Source organism: Nelumbo nucifera, chromosome 6 (genome assembly GCF_055504915.1).
Source record: "Nelumbo nucifera cultivar China Antique chromosome 6, China Antique-T2T, whole genome shotgun sequence".
NCBI classification, from domain to species: domain Eukaryota; kingdom Viridiplantae; phylum Streptophyta; class Magnoliopsida; order Proteales; family Nelumbonaceae; genus Nelumbo; species Nelumbo nucifera.
The window spans coordinates 64761218-64779674 of record NC_142654.1 but is presented as its reverse complement, the minus strand read 5'-3'; the positions used below and the strand labels follow the sequence as shown (position 1 = coordinate 64779674).

The 18457-nt window shown below is 34.8% G+C and overlaps 1 protein-coding gene and 1 long non-coding RNA gene across 4 annotated transcripts; both read right to left on the bottom strand.

The window, feature by feature from the left end:
• Positions 1 to 4178: 4178 nt before the first annotated feature.
• LOC104587121 (integral membrane hemolysin-III-like protein) lies at positions 4179 to 12093 on the bottom strand. 3 transcript variants are annotated; one of them, XM_010244591.3, is made up of 6 exons: positions 11941 to 12093; positions 11579 to 11746; positions 6600 to 6795; positions 6057 to 6248; positions 5863 to 5946; positions 4179 to 4729 (listed from the first exon to the last, which is right to left on the bottom strand). In XM_010244591.3, exons 1-6 carry the CDS (start codon positions 12022 to 12024, stop codon positions 4638 to 4640), a joined length of 816 nt encoding a protein of 271 aa, XP_010242893.1. In that variant the 5' UTR covers positions 12025 to 12093; the 3' UTR covers positions 4179 to 4637. The 3 variants fall into 3 exon arrangements, with proteins under 3 accessions (XP_010242893.1, XP_010242892.1, XP_019051509.1); XM_010244590.3 differs by having other exon boundaries at positions 6057 to 6795; positions 11941 to 12091; XM_019195964.2 differs by lacking the exon at positions 11941 to 12093 and having other exon boundaries at positions 6057 to 6850; positions 11579 to 11713.
• Positions 12094 to 16550: 4457 nt separating this feature from the next.
• Positions 16551 to 18457, bottom strand: LOC148791145 (uncharacterized). Its single transcript, XR_016077602.1, has 2 exons — positions 18352 to 18457; positions 16551 to 17179 (listed from the first exon to the last, which is right to left on the bottom strand). It is a non-coding gene; the product is annotated as an uncharacterized LOC148791145 (long non-coding RNA).

Genomic DNA, 18457 nt, shown 5'->3' with positions numbered 1-18457 from the left:
GGAACATTCATGTGGAGTAGTAAACCCCGTGCTACTTCAAGAAGGTGTCGGTTCTTCCGTTCAGCCACACCATTTTGTTGTGGCGTGCGGGCACAAGAGCTCCGGTGAAGTGAGCCATGTGAAGCAAAAAACTCCGTGAGATCACTATGAAAAAATTCTTTTGCATTGTCTGATTGAAATATTTGGATTTCGGTCTGAAATTAGGTGAAGACCATCCGCTGAAAATCTTGGATAATTTTTTGTACTTCCTCACGGGTTCGCATTGGATATACCCAAGTGTATCTGGAATAATCGTCAATGAAGGTAATGAAGTACTTGTAGCCACTCTCATAAGGTAAAGTAACAGGGCTCCACACATCAGAATGCACAATGTGAAAAGGAAACTCAGATTTACTATTTCTTTGAGGAAATTGAGTTCTACAATGCTTACTCAACTGACACGTTTGACAAGAAAAATTAGAAACAGACACAGACTTACACAGTTCTGGGAAAACAACTTTCAAGGACTCAAAAGACAAATGACCCAGACGACAATGCCACAAATACATTTTACTCTTTCTGAACTGACTCGTAGACTCTGTAACATGAAGGCAAGTCGTATTCTCCAGCATATAGAGTCCATCAACCATACGTCCCCTACCAATGGTCCTCCCCAAGGCCAGATCCTGAATCACACAATAGAAAGAGAAAAAGGTCACCGAACAGTTTAAGGAATTTGTAACACTACTGACTGAAAACAAATTCATAAGGAATTTTGGAACATGAAGAACATTAGAAAGAGTAAGGCCGAGGGGAAGAGAGAGAGTTCCTTGACCAGCTATGGAAGTGTATAATCCATCAGCTAGTCTCACTTTATCTCTTCCGGAAAGAGGGTGATAAGTTTGAAAATAAGAGGACATACTAGTCATATGTTTTGACGCTCCATAATCAATAATCCATGGAGAGTCAAGGTCGTGAGAAGCAATATGGAAAGCTGTGGCAGGATTACCTGATGTGGATGCAAAGGAGGTGGTGGGAGGAGCATCCATCTAGCGAATTGCTCTACCATAAAGTTCCAAATGGTCATGGAAGGAGTTTACAATATCCTCCCTTGGGTCAGATCCAGAGTAGCTATGGTGGCCATGTGGTGTTTGAATCATAGTAGAAGTGGAGGGCTGATTCTCTTGAGTAACCATATTGGCCATGTGGTGTTTCTTGGTACCTTGTTGCCCGGGTCTTCTAATTACATCTGAGCCTTGCTTCTTAGATAAATCCTGAGCCCACTTTGGTTTCCCATGGAGATCCCAACAAGTATCTTTGGTGTGCCGGGGCTTCTAACAATTAGTGCACCACAATTTTTCCTTATCTTCTGCTTTCTTCTGGTTATTCCCTCTCTTGGAAGAAGGTCCACCACTAGTAGAGGAACCCCCCTTTGCCGCCAACACAATTGCATCCCCTCCGGTGCTGTTCATCAAGTTTCTTCTGCTCTCTTCAGACTGGACAAGAGCATAGACCTCCTAAATTGAAGGAAAATCCTTAGAACTTAGAATTTGTACTCTAATGGATTCATAGATAGGATTGAGACCATGTAAAAAGGCAAACACCCTTTGATGTGAGACAAGTTTCTTATACAATTTTGCATCTTCATCACACTTCCAATCAACATTCTGGTAATGGTCCAACTCCTTCCAAACAATTGACAAGTCAGAGTAATAAACTGATAAACTCCTCTCCCTCTGTTTACAAGTAGATGAAACTGCTTGCAGTTGATAAATCTTGGCATAGTGTCAAAGTTCAAAATATGTGGATTTTGCTTGTTCCCATATCTCATTTGCAGCTTCAGCCCACATGAAATTCTTCCTTATTTGCGGTTGCATGGAGATCAAAAGCCAAGACATAACCATATTGTTCTCCTGATCCCATCTATCATGTTCTACATTTCCAGAAGGTGGTTCTTTGATTCTTCCATTTATGTAGCCTATTTTTTCCCTTGTAGTTATGTATAGCATGATCCCCCTTGACCACTCTAGGTAGTTTAACCCATCAAGAGGAACAGCAGCCATAGGGAAGGATAAGTCATTGTTCCCACTCATTCCATTCAACATTATGGAGATTCCAGATGTAGCTGAATCTTCACTATTCATGATTCTATGTTTAGAAGTACATAAAACCAAAAGCACACTACCTTACAGAGCTGCTACAGTCCACAACTAGGCACTTGCAGATTTTCGGTTTAACAAAGAACCAAGCACAAACACTGCAGCTGCAGTACAAGGTTGTATGACCTACACTGTGTAGGAGTCCACAGAACAATATACGAACTGCACTTGCAGTGTAACCAGGTCTGAATGACCTACAGTTTTACAACTTCTCAGCTGAAAAAAAAAATCAGTAGGAACAGCAATACGAGTGGTGGTTCACCACACCTAATCGGCTGATATCCACTTTCCAGGGCAGCCAAACAGTAACTTAGGGTCTAGGGTTCATCAACGGTCCCTTAGAGAGCTGAATAGAGCAACACACCTTCGGAGGAAGGGGGACAGTCCCTACTCAGATTTTGGGACATCAACAGTCGTACAAGAAGAGAACCATAAACAGAAAAAAAAAATCAGTTCAGTACCTAGGTCACCCGAACTGTGAATAGGCAATACAGTCATGGACTCAAACTTCTTTTCAGATCAAAACCTTCCTTCGTACATCTGGGATGGTTTTCTACAGTCTTCTTAGCCGAGCAACTCCAGTTACCAGCACCTAAGGCTGAAGAAGAAAAAAAAACTTGTAGCAGAACCCTTTTCTGCGCTAGGAAGTTGAACAATCAGCCTTCTTGTAGCATAACCCTACTCGGCAGTGGAGACTAGTAGAAGCACTAGAAAATGCTTCCTCTTCCTTGTCTTCGAGCATCAGGACTATAGCTTCTGCGCAGCACTAGAGACCTCAGCTGGTTGTTTTCCAGGCCTGGACGGTCCTGCTCTGATACCATGTTGAGTAGGAGAAGAAGGAGAAGAAGAAAGGAGGAAGGAAGAAGAAGAAGAAGAAGAGGCAACTGAGTTAAGGCCTCAAAAGAACTGCTTCAGTTGAGTGAAGCATTGTATTTTATACTATACTGGCCGTACAACTCAATAGGCCTACAAAATTACAAAAAATACCCCTGCGGGTACTAAACCTGTGTACAGTACATATAATACACCTGTCAACATGGACCAATCTGAACTACCTATTCAGATGACGTGCTATTAAAATTCAGATGTTCCTATGAAGTTGAAATTTCTCGTATCATTAGTGAATCAAATCCAAGGATAGAAGTCTTTTGATCAATGTAAGTTTCAGGCTAGGGCTCACCTAATGACTGAAAGCATCCTAACTACCTGTTCAGATTCATGACCATGTTTTTTGTGCCTACAAAACAGGAATATTGTTAACTGAAATTCTCAACAAGTTAGTGTTATTGACCTTGATTTATAACAAATGATAGACATGTGATGGTTGAGTATAGGTTTGTAACAGCTGAGTATTGGTTCAGCATGGCTTGTAATAATTAAGTACGGATTTGTAAGATTGAGTATGGTTTGTAATGGTTGAGCAGGTTCTCAAGTTTCTTGTCTTTTTTCTTTTTCATATCGTGTTATTGACATAGGGTCCACATGGTTGATTTGTTCTTTATGGTGTGGCTCTCACATGTTTCCACTATATATCTGCTATTGAGTCTTATATTTATACCTATGTTATTATTTGATTAATGAAAAAAATAAATGAGAATGAAATTTGTAACCAAACGAGTTAAAATTTACTAATTCTTTCATTTTTTAGTAAATTGGTTCGTAGCAATATTTTCTCATTCTGCCCATTTTTACTCATTCTTTTCCATCTTAGAATTTCATCTTAGGTAAGAATGAGAGTTTAACCAAGCATGGCCTTAGCATCTGGAATGAATGTTAAAGTCTTGAAACTATGCAAACCTAGCACATTTATGTTAGTGTTAATCTGAGGCCTACTACTTAGCCTATGGTAGCCAGCCATGGTGGACTAGGCCCCAAGGTGATTACTAAGCTGTCCCCACTCCTGCAATATCGTAGATATGCTATTTAACCAATTCAACCCAATCAACTCAAAAGTAGATAGTGATTTATCAGTTCGATGGCCCAAAAAACTACAAAACTTGAGTCTATGGTTTTGTTCCATCCATATCAAGCACACATACGTTTTACCAGAAATATATATATTTATATAAAATAAAAAATCACGCACATATATGTGTCAAGGTCAACTCCACTTCCCAGTAACCTGAGCGAAGTGCAAATTATCTTCCCTATACAAACAGTCTGATCCAAATCAGGCTATCAAGTTAAATGAAGCAGGTAATCAAATTTGATCACTTATGCAAGTGACTAACATCCAGCACTAGGAATTTCAACTCATGATAGAAGACAGTGACACAAAGCAATAACCACATATTGGTATCTAAATGAAAGAAATCATAGTTAAGGAGTTCAGAGCCTCCAGGTTTCTCAAATGATTCTTTACTAAAACTCATGGAAGGATATAATACAGTTTAAAAAGCTTAATTTAGTTTGAATTTCTACCTGCAGATAATTGGGAATGCCTTCATGGCCATGGATGAAGCAGTATATGTTAAGAATTTTTATTCTCTTCTCCTTTAACTAGTTGGGCTGTTGAGGTGACAACAATGCATTACTCTTTGTCACAGACTTGCCCAAGACATTCAGAACCGTCACCCGATGTACCTCCTTCCCTACAGAAGAGGAAAAACAAATGAAGAAATTAAAACATATTGGGTTCTTCTAAGTGTTAACTCTACCATTTATGTCTGTAATAGAACTGAAGAAATACAAATTTATGAGCAACAAATTGCCAATATATCTAATTTAACAATAAATACACTGGGTGGTGTATTTATGGGAAATAATCAAATTGAGTTGAGACAAGATGCAGAAATGCAGCCTTACAAAATCTCCTAAAAGCAACCCAAAAAAAAAGGTCTTGATTCCTAAATATATGTGGATATATTTTAGAGTTTTGAGTTGTGGATGTAGCATATGTACTCGTAGATACAAACCATCTAGAAATTGGCATCTGGTACTCCTTTTTCTATTGGTTAATTAGCATCTGATACCACTAGCTAGAGAAGAACCACAAGAATTGTCAAAACCAATGCAAAATTGAAAACGTTGATGTGGATGCTGCTCTTTTTGATGATGGCATAAAATATACCCTCAAAAAGATGTGCTCCTCCAGCAAATATAGACAGAATAAAAGCAGTCATTCATTTGCAATACTCTCATATGTAATTACCCTAATTTTAGAACTTTAGGCTCAGTGTGGAAGGAGTACAAATACAAATACGTAGAGTACAAAACCTTGTATTTTGTATTATTTTGTATGTATTTGCACTGTACATATTTGTATTTGTGCTCCTTCCAAACTGAGCCTTAAGCTCCATTTAGGAAGAGTGCAAAAAATACAAACACACAAGGTTCATGTATTTGCACTTAACATATTTGTATTTGCATTCTTCCCAAACAGAGCCTTAGGTACTCCACAGTCCATACCTACGTTTTGATAATTTTTGTTCTGAAACTTTGCAATAACATTTTCATCATTTAAAACAATGACAAAAACAAACATATTAGCCAGATATAAATATAGTCCCAACATCTTTCTGGTAGAAACTCAACTCAAATGCTCAGAATGTTCCAAATAGACACTAAATGAATATGATTCAATTATTATTCCAAATCCACCCCATTATATTTCAACAATTTCTGAATCACTTGCTCTTCCTGAGCACACTTACATTGTTTGCGCTACACTACTAGATTTTTGGCAATTTATTAGGAAGAACATTAAGAAGTGCAGAGTCTATACCTTCCTCTAGTGACAGATGGATTGCTCTTTTCTCCAGTTCAACTGCATGTCTGCTACGACCAACAGGGGGTAATGACCGTAGCACTAATAAGTAACAGAAACAGAGATAGATCAGTTAAGACAAGAATTAAAAAACTTGTGAGAGAAAAACGATAAAATCTTAAATGGTTTACATAAATTCAAAGAACACTTACTCTGGATGTACTCCTCCTGACTCGAATGGTCACAATTCCTCAAGAATGTTTGTAGGCGGAGGAACCGCTCCTTCCAATGTGATTCACTAGGTGCCCGCTGGTTAACCATAAGAGAGTCTCCAGAAGTAACTATAGGATTTTCTGATTCTCTCAGTAACAATCCATTACCAGTCTTTCCCAGAGAAAGGGGAACTGTAGGTCCTCCAGATGAGAAAGTCGTCAGAGAAGCCATTGGAATGGGAGCATATGACAAAAAACAAGAAATCTTAGATTCTTTCATTTGGGTGTTTTGTCTAGGGGATTCTTGTTCATCATGGCTAAATTTTCTTGGTGGCGGATGACTAGCATCACTTCCCACATTGCTTTTCCCCAACTCCAGTTCCGATTTCCTTCTGACATACACAAGATGCCCGTTTTCACCATTACTACTAAGAGATTGATGACAGGGAGGGTTTGGTGGGATCTCAGGTGATGGTCTCTTATTTCCAGAAACCTTAATAGCATCTAAAATGGGTCCTTTCTCCTTTAGGAAAGGAGAATTACCTTGGGTTTTGGGTACCACAGTTCTGTAAGAGTTCTGCAAATCTCTCAATGCTGTCTTCTTTGCTGGTACAGGATGTTGCTTATCACAAGTGTGGAAGCCTGGTCCAACATTGCCCAGCCCATTCTCGTTTGCTTTAGAGTCAATCGCTTGTTTAACCATCCAGAATATTAAACTTGGGCAAATTCTACAAGATTTCTGTACATGTTCAAGATAAGGTCTCATAGCAACAACACTTTCCTCATAACAAAGACTGTTCAGAATACATATGATAAGTATATATACATGCATAAACACACAGGAAAGTGACATAGAAGCTGTTGCTTTAAAGCCAAACCAGGCATTCAAATTCTGAACAGTAGGCATGGCCATTCAGTTAATCATCTGACTGTGAGAAAACATTTTTGATAGAGTAAACAACGGAAATGGCTGAGATGGATGACTGGAAAAGCTAGAAATGAAGTCATTCAGAGGACATTAGGAGTATCTCCAATAGGTGATAACAAGAGAAAAAGTAGACTAAGATGGTTTGGTCACATGCATAGAAGATTTTTGATAGTACCCATAAATAAAGTGATCTTTTTCAACTAGCAAATTGAAGGGGCTAGAAAGGGGTAGGGGTAGACCAAAAAGGACATGGATTGAAGTAGTAGGAAATGATTTAAGCACAAATAATTTAACAATGGGTATGGAATTAAACAAAACAAAATGATGAAACAATGAAAATGACTATTGTGACTATTGACACATGTTTTGGACATGAATCCTTTTGATCAATATAAATTCTTTTAAAACAAAATTGATTGTATACAAATAAAAATGTTATAGAGTGACAACAACATCCTTTTTTATCAATACTGATAACAACCTTAACAACAACAATAATAACAGTAACAATAGGGCATACTTAGGATTGGAGACCAAGGGATAACTCAACATGACCTTTTTCCATTACCATGGTTCAACAATTCATAACAAGAGAGATTGGGGAGGGTGTCCCATAATATTAGAGCAGGATGGGCAAATTGAGGGATGCATCCAGAAAACTAGACAGTAAGCAGGCCTACCTATTGTCATTTTACCAAGTGATTTTTTCTTATCTTCCTTTGCTACCACCTTCGTTAGCACCTTTGTCAATGACATGCAGTAAATCAACAACTAGACAAGAGAACTCTTGATCAAATTAATACAACCCCATCTCTGCTTCAATGCTGCTAGTCTCTTATCTATTCTATCCATAATTAGGTTCAGATTTCAGAACCACCACCATTCTTGAATAAATGCCAACTGGTAGACCCAAATCAGTTATGACTTATGAGTAGGTAGACCACCAAGCAACCCATGCACCTAAAACAATCTCTTAAGAAATCTTCATCATTAACACTAACACTCACCATTATAATTTTCCTGAGGTTGGATTGGGAAATATTCATCTTCAGCACTTGGGGTTGGATCTAGTTGGCCTCAACATGACCAGATTTTCACCTCTACTTGGTTCAAGCAACTAAAGTACCATGTTAAGGATGATTTCATTAATTAAGGCGCTGATAAAAAAATTAATAATTAGGTGCATCTACCAGTTAGGTCTTAGATGCAAAATGTCACTGAACCTTAATTTAGATATCCTAACTGCCCACACTTTTCTACATTAAGACTAGAAGTTCCAGAAAAAAAATATAAACTGAAACAGAGCTTTTGTCTTCTGATGATGACTAAAGTTCAAAAGTAACACTTACATGAGCTCAAAACCTAGTTAACATTTAACAAAATTCATAAGCATGGACGGACACTCTATCATATAAAACACTCTGGATCCAGTGCAAGTCATTTTAAGATGCACCAAAAGTAAGAAAAGAGAAACTGGTTGTCACAGTGGTTTTTCTCTCCTCTAAAAGGCTAAAAGCTTTTATCTTTCTAGTATTAAATAAATAAAATAAAGTTACAATGAGGTTACAACCATGTTTCTTCCCTATGCAAGTTGATATAATAGACGTTAGAAATGGACGGGCCTTTGAGGCTTGTTGAGGCTTTTTTCTCTTTTTTATTTTTTCTATCCAGCGATCCCTTCCTTCACTTGCAATGTCTGTTTCACAGGCCTATTTGACCAATTTGAAGATCTAACCAAAGCCGATGGAATCTGTTTCAGAGGCCTTTCAACCTTTGGTTCTTCCACAATTTTCTATTCTTCAACCTTAGTCTCTTCTTAGGCACTTGACTTCCCTTCTACTTGAACCTTTGGTTCTTCCACAACAGGTTGTGATCTCCTTGATTTGTTCAGTAGCAAGAATAGTAGCTTATCTATAACTGCTGGAGTAACTTCTGCTACTGTTTTTGGGGCTTCTGTTTCTGTTACTTCATCAAATGGGGGTTTTACCTAAGTTTCTTTTGCTTCAATGACCAGTTTTTTCCCTTCCTTAGGTACTTTTACATCTTTTTCTTTGGGTGTTTCTTCAGTGGTGAGTTGAGGTTCTCAGATTTGGCTGCTGAAGGATCATGACTCTCAGGATTGTCTTGCAAGAAACCATTGAAGTGAGAGGATGAGGAACTTTTGAGATGCCTAATTGCTTTCATTGAAACTGTTTCAGTCTCCTCACTGAGTTCAGATTTGTTTTAAATTTTTAAGAGAATAAGCAAATAAGATTGAAGATGAGGATTAAGGAGTTCTTGAGATGTTCAATCATCTTTACCTAAATTTTTAATTGCTCACTGTTGTACATAACTGGGTTTGTTTTTACTTTTTAGAGAAAAAACAAATAAGATAATGGAATCGCCAGTTACAATGATGTAATCAATTAATGAAATGTCAAAAAATATGTAGAATTGAAGGAAAATCCTTTTGAGTCAAAACCCACTAGATCTGGAGTGTATATAAAAAAGAAGCATTAGATGCTGGTACATCTCACCTCGTGTTTTTATTACATGTCTAAGGGATGGGGTTCCATCACTCACTTACTCCATTGTCAAGGGACCAAAAAATTATGGAACTTCTCACATCTAATAGAACTGGAAAGGGTGTGAAACCAAGGTGCCTGGAATGTGGTCTACCAATGGAAAAGGACATGAACTCAAAACTTAGGGGCAAGATTTATTGATCTGCCATTATACATGCAGTTATGTGGGTATTTACAAAAGAGAAAAAGAACAACCACATTTTTCAGAACAAGACAGCATCTCTGATATATCTACAAGGGGCTATAATGCTATATGCTTTTGTGTTATCAAAATAAGTCATAAGCCGATTCATTGAGCCTACCTCAGTGAATCTACATATGTACAGACATACATACATGTTGATCAATTATAAACACTCCCAAATTTTGGAGTTTTTCGATTTTCACACTCCAGCAGTTGGATCCTGCTCAACACTCCAAATTTACACCATGATATGGTGACTTATCATATTCATTTTTCACCCCACCCCAAAAGAAAAGGGAAAAAGAATTAAGAATTTAATGGGCCTAAAACAACCTACCAATTTTCCCTATATATTCTAAGTTTTAATAACTACTAATGTTTTTCCTTCAAGGAAATATTTTCTCAGCTAAAACTATGAAAGCTATTCAAACTGCTCATTCCTTTTACTTTCTTTTCTTCACTTATACAGTATATTGATAACAATGTTCTAGTAAAAAAAAAGAACAAAAAATCTCACTAGATGATCTATTCTATTTCTGCCACATGGAGGATAAAAGATCCTCTTGATAGACCATGCATTCACTCCCCCAGTCCGGACAAGATCCATATACAGGTAACACGGCCTTGTACTGGAGATTTCCCCAATAATATGATCCATCCATAGTTTCAAAGCTTATACAAACCTACCAAAGAAAGGCAGTAAGGGGTATCATTTGGAGTCCTTTTTGGGCCCAAAACCATGTTACCATGCTGCATCCTGTGGTATTTAGCAGACCTATTCTCTTGCAAGTTCTTTTTTTTCCTTATGTTGTGTTCTTTGATTGTGTACTTCCCAAGAAAGAAGCAGCAAAACAATTTAGTACCTATCAACAACAGACTGTTTCTACTTTCTACTTTTACATTGTCTCAAGAACTTCAAACATATTCTTCATTTCAATGTTCAACATAACTACAGGGCCCCAAAGAGAAAAAAAAACATCATTGCTCCACCTATACCCCAAAACACACAATAGCAACACTTCTCATTCTAGGAAATTCTGTATCTCAAACAGTAAGAACTTCCTGTCTATATGCCTACATTCGTTTGTCATCTTATTCTCTAATTCTTTTAGGTAATTCCCCAATCTCTTTAGCAAACCACGTATCATAAAAATAATTCTGTAAACCTCCCATAGTGTTCTATATTGACAAGCCCCAAAGTCAAAGTAGCTAAAAGCTTATAACAATTAACAACCACGTTATTCTTTCAATCTACAGGAATGCTAATTATAATCAATAATCAACACCAATTGGCATCGACCCAATATAAGGAAACGACTGACAACTTGTCAAAAACAAAGCATTGACTTCTATAAGGAACCAACTTTCATTTTGGTAATTCACCATATGAGCTCTCCAAATAAAAGCTCTTGCACTATCCCACCCTGCTTTAAGGTAATTTAACCACCCCACCCCAACACACGCACCAAAGCAAACAAAAGGACAAATAAATTAATAGAAACAAAACTAAAATACCGGGAAAATCAACTGTAGTATAAATGAACTGAATGAGAAAAAGAGAATCCCCATGGAAGGTTCATCATATTTGAGAAGAAAAGTAACCCGTCTATTGTAAAAAACGACTAACGCAGATCAAATTTCGCCAGAAACCCAAAACCTCGTAAATATAGACCCAGAAAAGGAGATTAGTTTTCCCATGTAGACACTGTGTTTCCATAATTAAACATGTCAATGAATCATTGATCACAGAGAAAAGAAAAAGAAACCAACATAATTGCGGGGGGAAAGGGTAGAATAAGAATTAAGGATGAAGATGGGAAACACGCGTATCTTAGAAGAACATTACCTTTGAGCATTGCACGCGATCGGAAAGGTTCAGAGATTGGCAGAGAGATAAAGAAAGAAGTTGGGCTTCAAAAGAAAGAAAAAACAAAAACAAAAAAGAGGAAGAATAGGCAGCCTTGGCTCCACCCTCCAAAGGGACCAAAGTCTTTTTGTTCTTGGCTAGTTCTTCCTACAAAATTAAAAGAAAAGGTTTATGTATTTTGGTTTCACGGTTCCACTAAAAAACAAATAGTAATTTTTTGCCCAGCGTACACTGGCGGGAAACCATGCAGTAAACCCATTACCCATATCGTGGGAATTTTTTTTGTTTTTTTCTCGTATCGTATGAAATTGAAAAAGATGAACCGGTTGCGTATTACGCACCAACGCTAGTTCCACTCCACTGCGCCCGTTGGAGTAGAAAGGTGGAGCCACAGCAATCGAGGATGGAGCGGGATTTTTCATCATTCTTGTTGTTGCTTATCAACTTATCATGTCTTTCCATAACCGTGATCGGCTTCAGTGATCGTGTTCATACCGTTCGTACCACTGTTTTGAAAATCGGATGGTCAAATCGTTTGGCCTGGGAATCGGTGAAGTCATTGGTTTCATTTTGGCCTTGAACCGTTATTTTACAAATATTTATTAAAATGGTCAAAGAATCACCGGTCTGAGCGATCAGGCCGTTAAACCATTCGACTCAGGCAGTGGTTTGCAGTTTAATAAAAATTAAGAGAGAAAAGAAGAGATCGAGAGATGGGGGAGGGAAGGATTGAGACAAAATCTCATATCTGAGCTCACTAAGATCTAAGAGAGAGAGAGAATAAGAGAGATTTGAATAGGCTGGAGAGAAATGTCACCATTGCAGATTTGTTGCCGCCACCACCACTAGTATTATCGCCGGCGAACATAGTCTCCTCCTCCTCCTCCTTTCTTCTTCTTTCTTTTCCTTTCCTTTCTTTCTTTCTTCTCCTTAACTAGGGGTGGCAACGAGCCGAGCTCGAGCTCGATCTTGAGCCCAATTCAATGGCTCGATTAATAAACGTGTCAAGCTCGAGCCTAATAGAGCTTGGCTCATGAGGCTCGCGAGCCGACTCGAATATATATAATATGTATAATAAAATTATAGAAAATAATATATATATATAATAAAAATATTATAATTATTAATTTTTAAATATAAAATAAATTTTTTATATATAATTTTTATTTTTATAATAAAATATTTATAAAACATATAATAAATATTTCTATAAAATATAAAACGAGTCGAGCCGAGCCGAGCTCGAGCTTATGAACTCTTGACTCAAGCTGAGCTCGAGCTCAAGGTTCTAGCTCGAACCGAGCTCAAGCTCAAAGTTATGGCTCGAACCTAGCTCGAGCTCAAGCTCGAGCCTTATAGAATAGTCTCGAGTCGAGCTCGAGCCTAGTACTATTTGGCTCGGCTCGGCTCGAATCCAACCCTATCCTTAACCGATAGCTACTCACCTCTCTCTTTTCTCATAACCTTCTATCCTAATATTCCAATTCAACGCTTAACTACCTCAAACCGCTTGAACCATTAAACTCAGACGGTCGAATCATTGACCCAAAAACCAATGGTCAAAGTGGTTCTATTTCTTTTTAAAAGCTTGGTTCGCACAGTCCCTTGCAGCCTCGCATTGGGAATATCTCCCGATGAAAGAAAAAACATGTGAATATAGAGATATTCCTAATGTAAAGATGCAAGGGACTGTGCAAACGGTATGAAAATGGTCTGTCTCTTAGTCAAACTTAGAAAATTTATGATACTAAAAAGACATGATATCGAAAAGGTTTTGACCAATCAAAGCCCCATGAATTTTGAAGAAAATCCACCTGATTGGTTATCATTTGTTATGATATTAGTTGATTAGTTATGAGTTTTTCAGGTATCATGTCTTTCTGGCATCACTCACCCACTATCAATTTTAATGAATAATACCCACTTGATTGTCCATCACTTTGATTAGGTATCTATCTTTCTAGCATCACAGTGGAACCTTTTTTTGCATGTGTTTGTGTCAACGGCATTTACAAATTTGTTCCAATTCAAATCCTTTTACGATTGGAATAAATTTAGATCTTTCCTATCCAATTCCAAATTTCCAATCGTATATGTATGTAAAATTGGTTTGACTGTGCATTTTACCAAAGAGACAAATTTTAAGTTTCATACAAGTTATTTTTAATCCATTTTATTCATGATATATAATATTAAAGTTATTTTTAATTCATTTTATTATAATAAATTGTATTTTGGTGATTTTTAATTTACTTTATTAATGCTACTTACCTAATATCTGATTGGAATTCAAATTCAATCTAGATTTGACTTGTATTTTAACTAAGGATACATAAGTTTCAGACAAAGCTATTTTCAATCTATTTGTTCACGTTATACAATCAAGTCATCTCAGGTCGTTTTATTTAATAATAAATAATAATTTTTGGTTTATCTATTAATGCTACTTAATATCTGATTGAAATGAAATTCAATCCAGATGTGACGGATAAGATTTGATTTGAATCCAAATATAAATAACCTGTATTTTGATCTACCTATATCTCATTTCATTTGGTTAGGACCATTAGTTTGTGTTTGTTTGCAATACAAAAATGAATCAGATACAAACTTTTCACCGGGTTCAGTTTTGTATTCACTTATCTGTGACTATAATTTGCACTCTTACCTAATGTAAATTTTGCACATTTTATCTCACTAGTAAGTGTGCACATTCTTTGCACATGGCAATTCTAGATGATGGTAATGATAATAATAATGTATCTAAAAATTTCTATAAATATGTATTTTTTTTATTTTTGTTTTTTATTATTAATTCGATGCAAATTACAAAATCCAAATTAGATGACATATAACACCTCATACAAATATGTGATAATCGGATTGAGTTGTGAAATTTTAAGTACCATTGTTAGGCCTATCTACTTGGCTAGATTCTTCATTTTGTAATATTTTTATCTTTTTGGTGTATCTTTGTTTTGTTCATTTATCAAAAAATTGTAAGATTTAAATAAAGGAAATTGAATGAGATGAAAAGTAGTAGTTCAATTTATAATTAGGCTTCACAATTAAATATGAACTATATTCAAAATTGAGTATTTTAGTCAAAAGAAAGTTTCACAATCTTATTCATACTTCTAATAGTAGTGTAAACATAGAATTATAAATGTGTTCAATTTTTTTATATTTTTTGTAATTGTATGTACAAATAATTATGATATGTCACACTTGTTTTTTGTTTAATATGATATTATACATGTGCTTGAATCTTTTTTGAAAAAATTATGTATTTTTCTTCATTTTTGTATTTTTATATTTTATTATTATTTTTATTTATTTATGGCATTTAATGTTAACACAATTAACCCAAAAGTTGAACTATTGATTTTTTCCAGAGAGTAAAATAATTTCATATTTTGTCAATTCTAAATTATAAATTATGTATTTAATTTTCATTATCAATAAAAATAATTCTTGTTCATTATACTTATTTTTTTTAATTTGATTCATAAAAATATCATAAATGTGTCTAATTCTTCTATATTTTTGTAATTTTATAAATTTATTTCTATTTTAAAAATTTTATTACCTAACTATAACTTCATAGGTTCATCATTTTGATTTGAATGGTTGAATTGCTCAGCCACCACTTTAATAAATAATGGTTTTTCTTTTGAGTCAATTTTAAAATATATGGATTTATATTGTTAAAAATATTGGCATAAATCTAATTAGAAGCATTTATTAGTGAAAAATAACTTAAATATAGGATTTAATAAGAGAACATGTGAGTTAATAACTTAAGTATAAGACTTAATGAGAGGGGATTAAATTACGTGAAAAGTAATAATTAAAGTTACATTTTCAACCCTTACAATTAGAGATTGACTAAATAATCAAATATGGGCATTTTAATAACCATGAAAGCTACAATAAAATGACTTTTATACATTTTCTCAAATAAAAAAATAAAGGGTAATTTTAGACCAAAAAAACTTACACTCTTCATCTGCACTTTTATACATATTATAGATTTGTATTCATGAGCAATGCAAATTTTGCTTCTAAAAAGATTGGTGCAAAATTTGCACTTCATCCTCCTCACTTAACTCTTTCATATAAAATGGAAACTACATCAATTTGCTTACTACCTTACTCCTCCCAAATAAATAGCCTTCTCCCAGCCTTATATCTCTTTCATACAAATTGGCAACTACATTTCACTTCCCATAGTACTTTTACAAAGAGTCAAATAATGTCAAATCTGAAATAAAAGTAAACCAAGATTTATAATTTCCATCAAGTTAATTTGCACTATACACTTAAGTAAAAATTTTAAACTGAAACCAAACAGAACGTTGGGGGGAAATGTTTGTATCCATTGGCATTGGGATTGATTAGTCACCTATTAGTGGGATCCATTGTTTAATCCCCAATAAGAATGCACCTTCGCATCTTTACAGAGTGCACCTTATATTTGACATGGTATTTATTCCCATTAGACGATGAAGGATCAGTAGCCATCAGATCGACTCCAAAGCATCCAGTCCACCCCTAACAAAGATCCCAAATTAAATACTTAAGGTGCATTTGGAAAAGATGCAAATAGAGTGTAAATCACGGTTTAGGGTAAATTTGCACTCTGATTCATTTTTGCCTGTGTTTGGCAATATCATATTTTTGCATTAACAAATGACAGACCAATGCATATTTACAATGATAATAAGATGTAAAAATACATCAATAAAAAAGAAGTAAATTTGCATTCAAGTGAGTTTTTAATTAAAAAAAAAGATATACTTTATTAGAATTCGTGTGTGCATCCATTATAGTTAAAAGCCTTTTTGGTAAAAATGTAAATTTGTCAATGCAAAACTAACCCTACTTTGCAATTTATATGAACCGTTTTACACACTACTTATTTACATTCACACATATTTGCATCATTTCCAAACACAGCCCTAGGATTTGTTTTACTGCTTAAAAACATAACGGTGGAAAATACATCTCCAATTCTGCTTGCAACAGGTACATGGATGGCTCCAGAATTTATACATTGACATTTCCTTGTGGCTTCAAAATGGGAAGTGCTAGTGACACTTCAAATCATACACAAGAACCAAGTAGAAATGGAGCAATCAAGTTAAGGTAATGAACTATTGTCTCAGTGAATTTTTCACTGATACATTTCTCACGTATGGATGGCTGCCGACCAATGCAAATCGATGTCGAACGACACGTTGATTTTCGGTCAATATACTCGATACCATTTGATGCTTATTACTCCCATGTATAATGCAGGTTTTAGAAATTGCTTTAGACTTGCTCATCTAGTAGCTGAACGGCTGAAAAGCTTAAGTTTATCACAAAGGAGTTTTTTTTTTTTTTGGGTGTAACTATCCTCACTCCCAAGGGGAAAAAAAACTTAAAAGCTATAAATCTTGTCAATGGGACCATATTATCCCTGTAATTGGGCCGATTTGATCCCAACTTTTTGATATCGGTATCAATACAACAAACCATGCGTGCTGTGAGTAAACAACCTTGTACTTGTGTAACTTGTAAGTGGATCAATTGGTCCTGTAAGTACAAGTACGTTTTGAAAATGTATGAATGCGAATAAAAAATATAGAAATACATGAATACACTAAGGAAATATGTACAACTAACATAAATACATTAATAACACTACATCGAAGATCAAATAGCCATAATTAAAGGTATAAATACATAAAAATGTATATATTAATAATGCATGTGAAAAAATATATTACAATTAATATAATAGGACACAGATACCATATGATTTTTTTTGATAACGTATAAATAAAAAGTTAAGACACAAAACATATGCACCTATTATATTTTAATTATTATATCAATTATTTTCTATTTTACTATTTTTATTTTTTATATTAACAAAAAAATCAACCAAATATTAATTAATAAATTATAAAATATATAATCTCAACATAAAATATATCAAATCTATTAAAATTATTAAGATACATAACATACCATATGCAAATTCATACTTTTTAATAACTAAAATAAACATTCCATTATTAATATTTTTTCTATACGTTTTTCTAAAATTAAAAATCAAATGTATAAATGTAGATTAGTAGATTTGATAAATTCAATTTAATATATGTGCTAAAATAGTTTGTAACCCTTTTTATTTTTGTTAATAATAAATATGATTTTATTTAATGTAAATTAAAATAATAATTAATAATTATCCCATCTTTAATATTTTATTGTATAAATTTCTTGAGGTTCAAAATTCAAATCATCCTTTGATATTAACATGGATTTAATTGATTATTTATCCCATTAATTTATAAAATATCAATTTTGATTGGTTGAAATTGTCAAACATAAATATATAATATTTATTTATATTACATGTGGATACTAAAATTAATAAAAGTTATTTTATTTCATTTATTATCACAAAAGGCAAAGATAGCTTGGTGGTTGAATTACTTTGGGTGTTGGGTACTAGGCAGTAGTAGGTGACCTAGGTTTGAATCGTTCTATCTCATTTTTAATAAAAAGGCGTGCCAAAGCACTGTGTATGGGTCCAGTGCATATTGGCCAATACAATACATGAATACAAAATGAACCTGATATGTATGCTAGTTACTTACAACACTGATACAATTCTCAAGACCCGTATTCTCGACCTGGGATCAAATCGCCCCAAGCAATGGTTCTCATATGTTTTAAGAGTATTAGGGCACACTTACCAAAAAAGTTAAGCTTTGAGCATCCCTGTTGAAGGATAAATGATTCATTGTCCTTGTAACCTTAAAAGGTTTACCTTTTTCAGCACGCTTTCATATGGACGAAAGC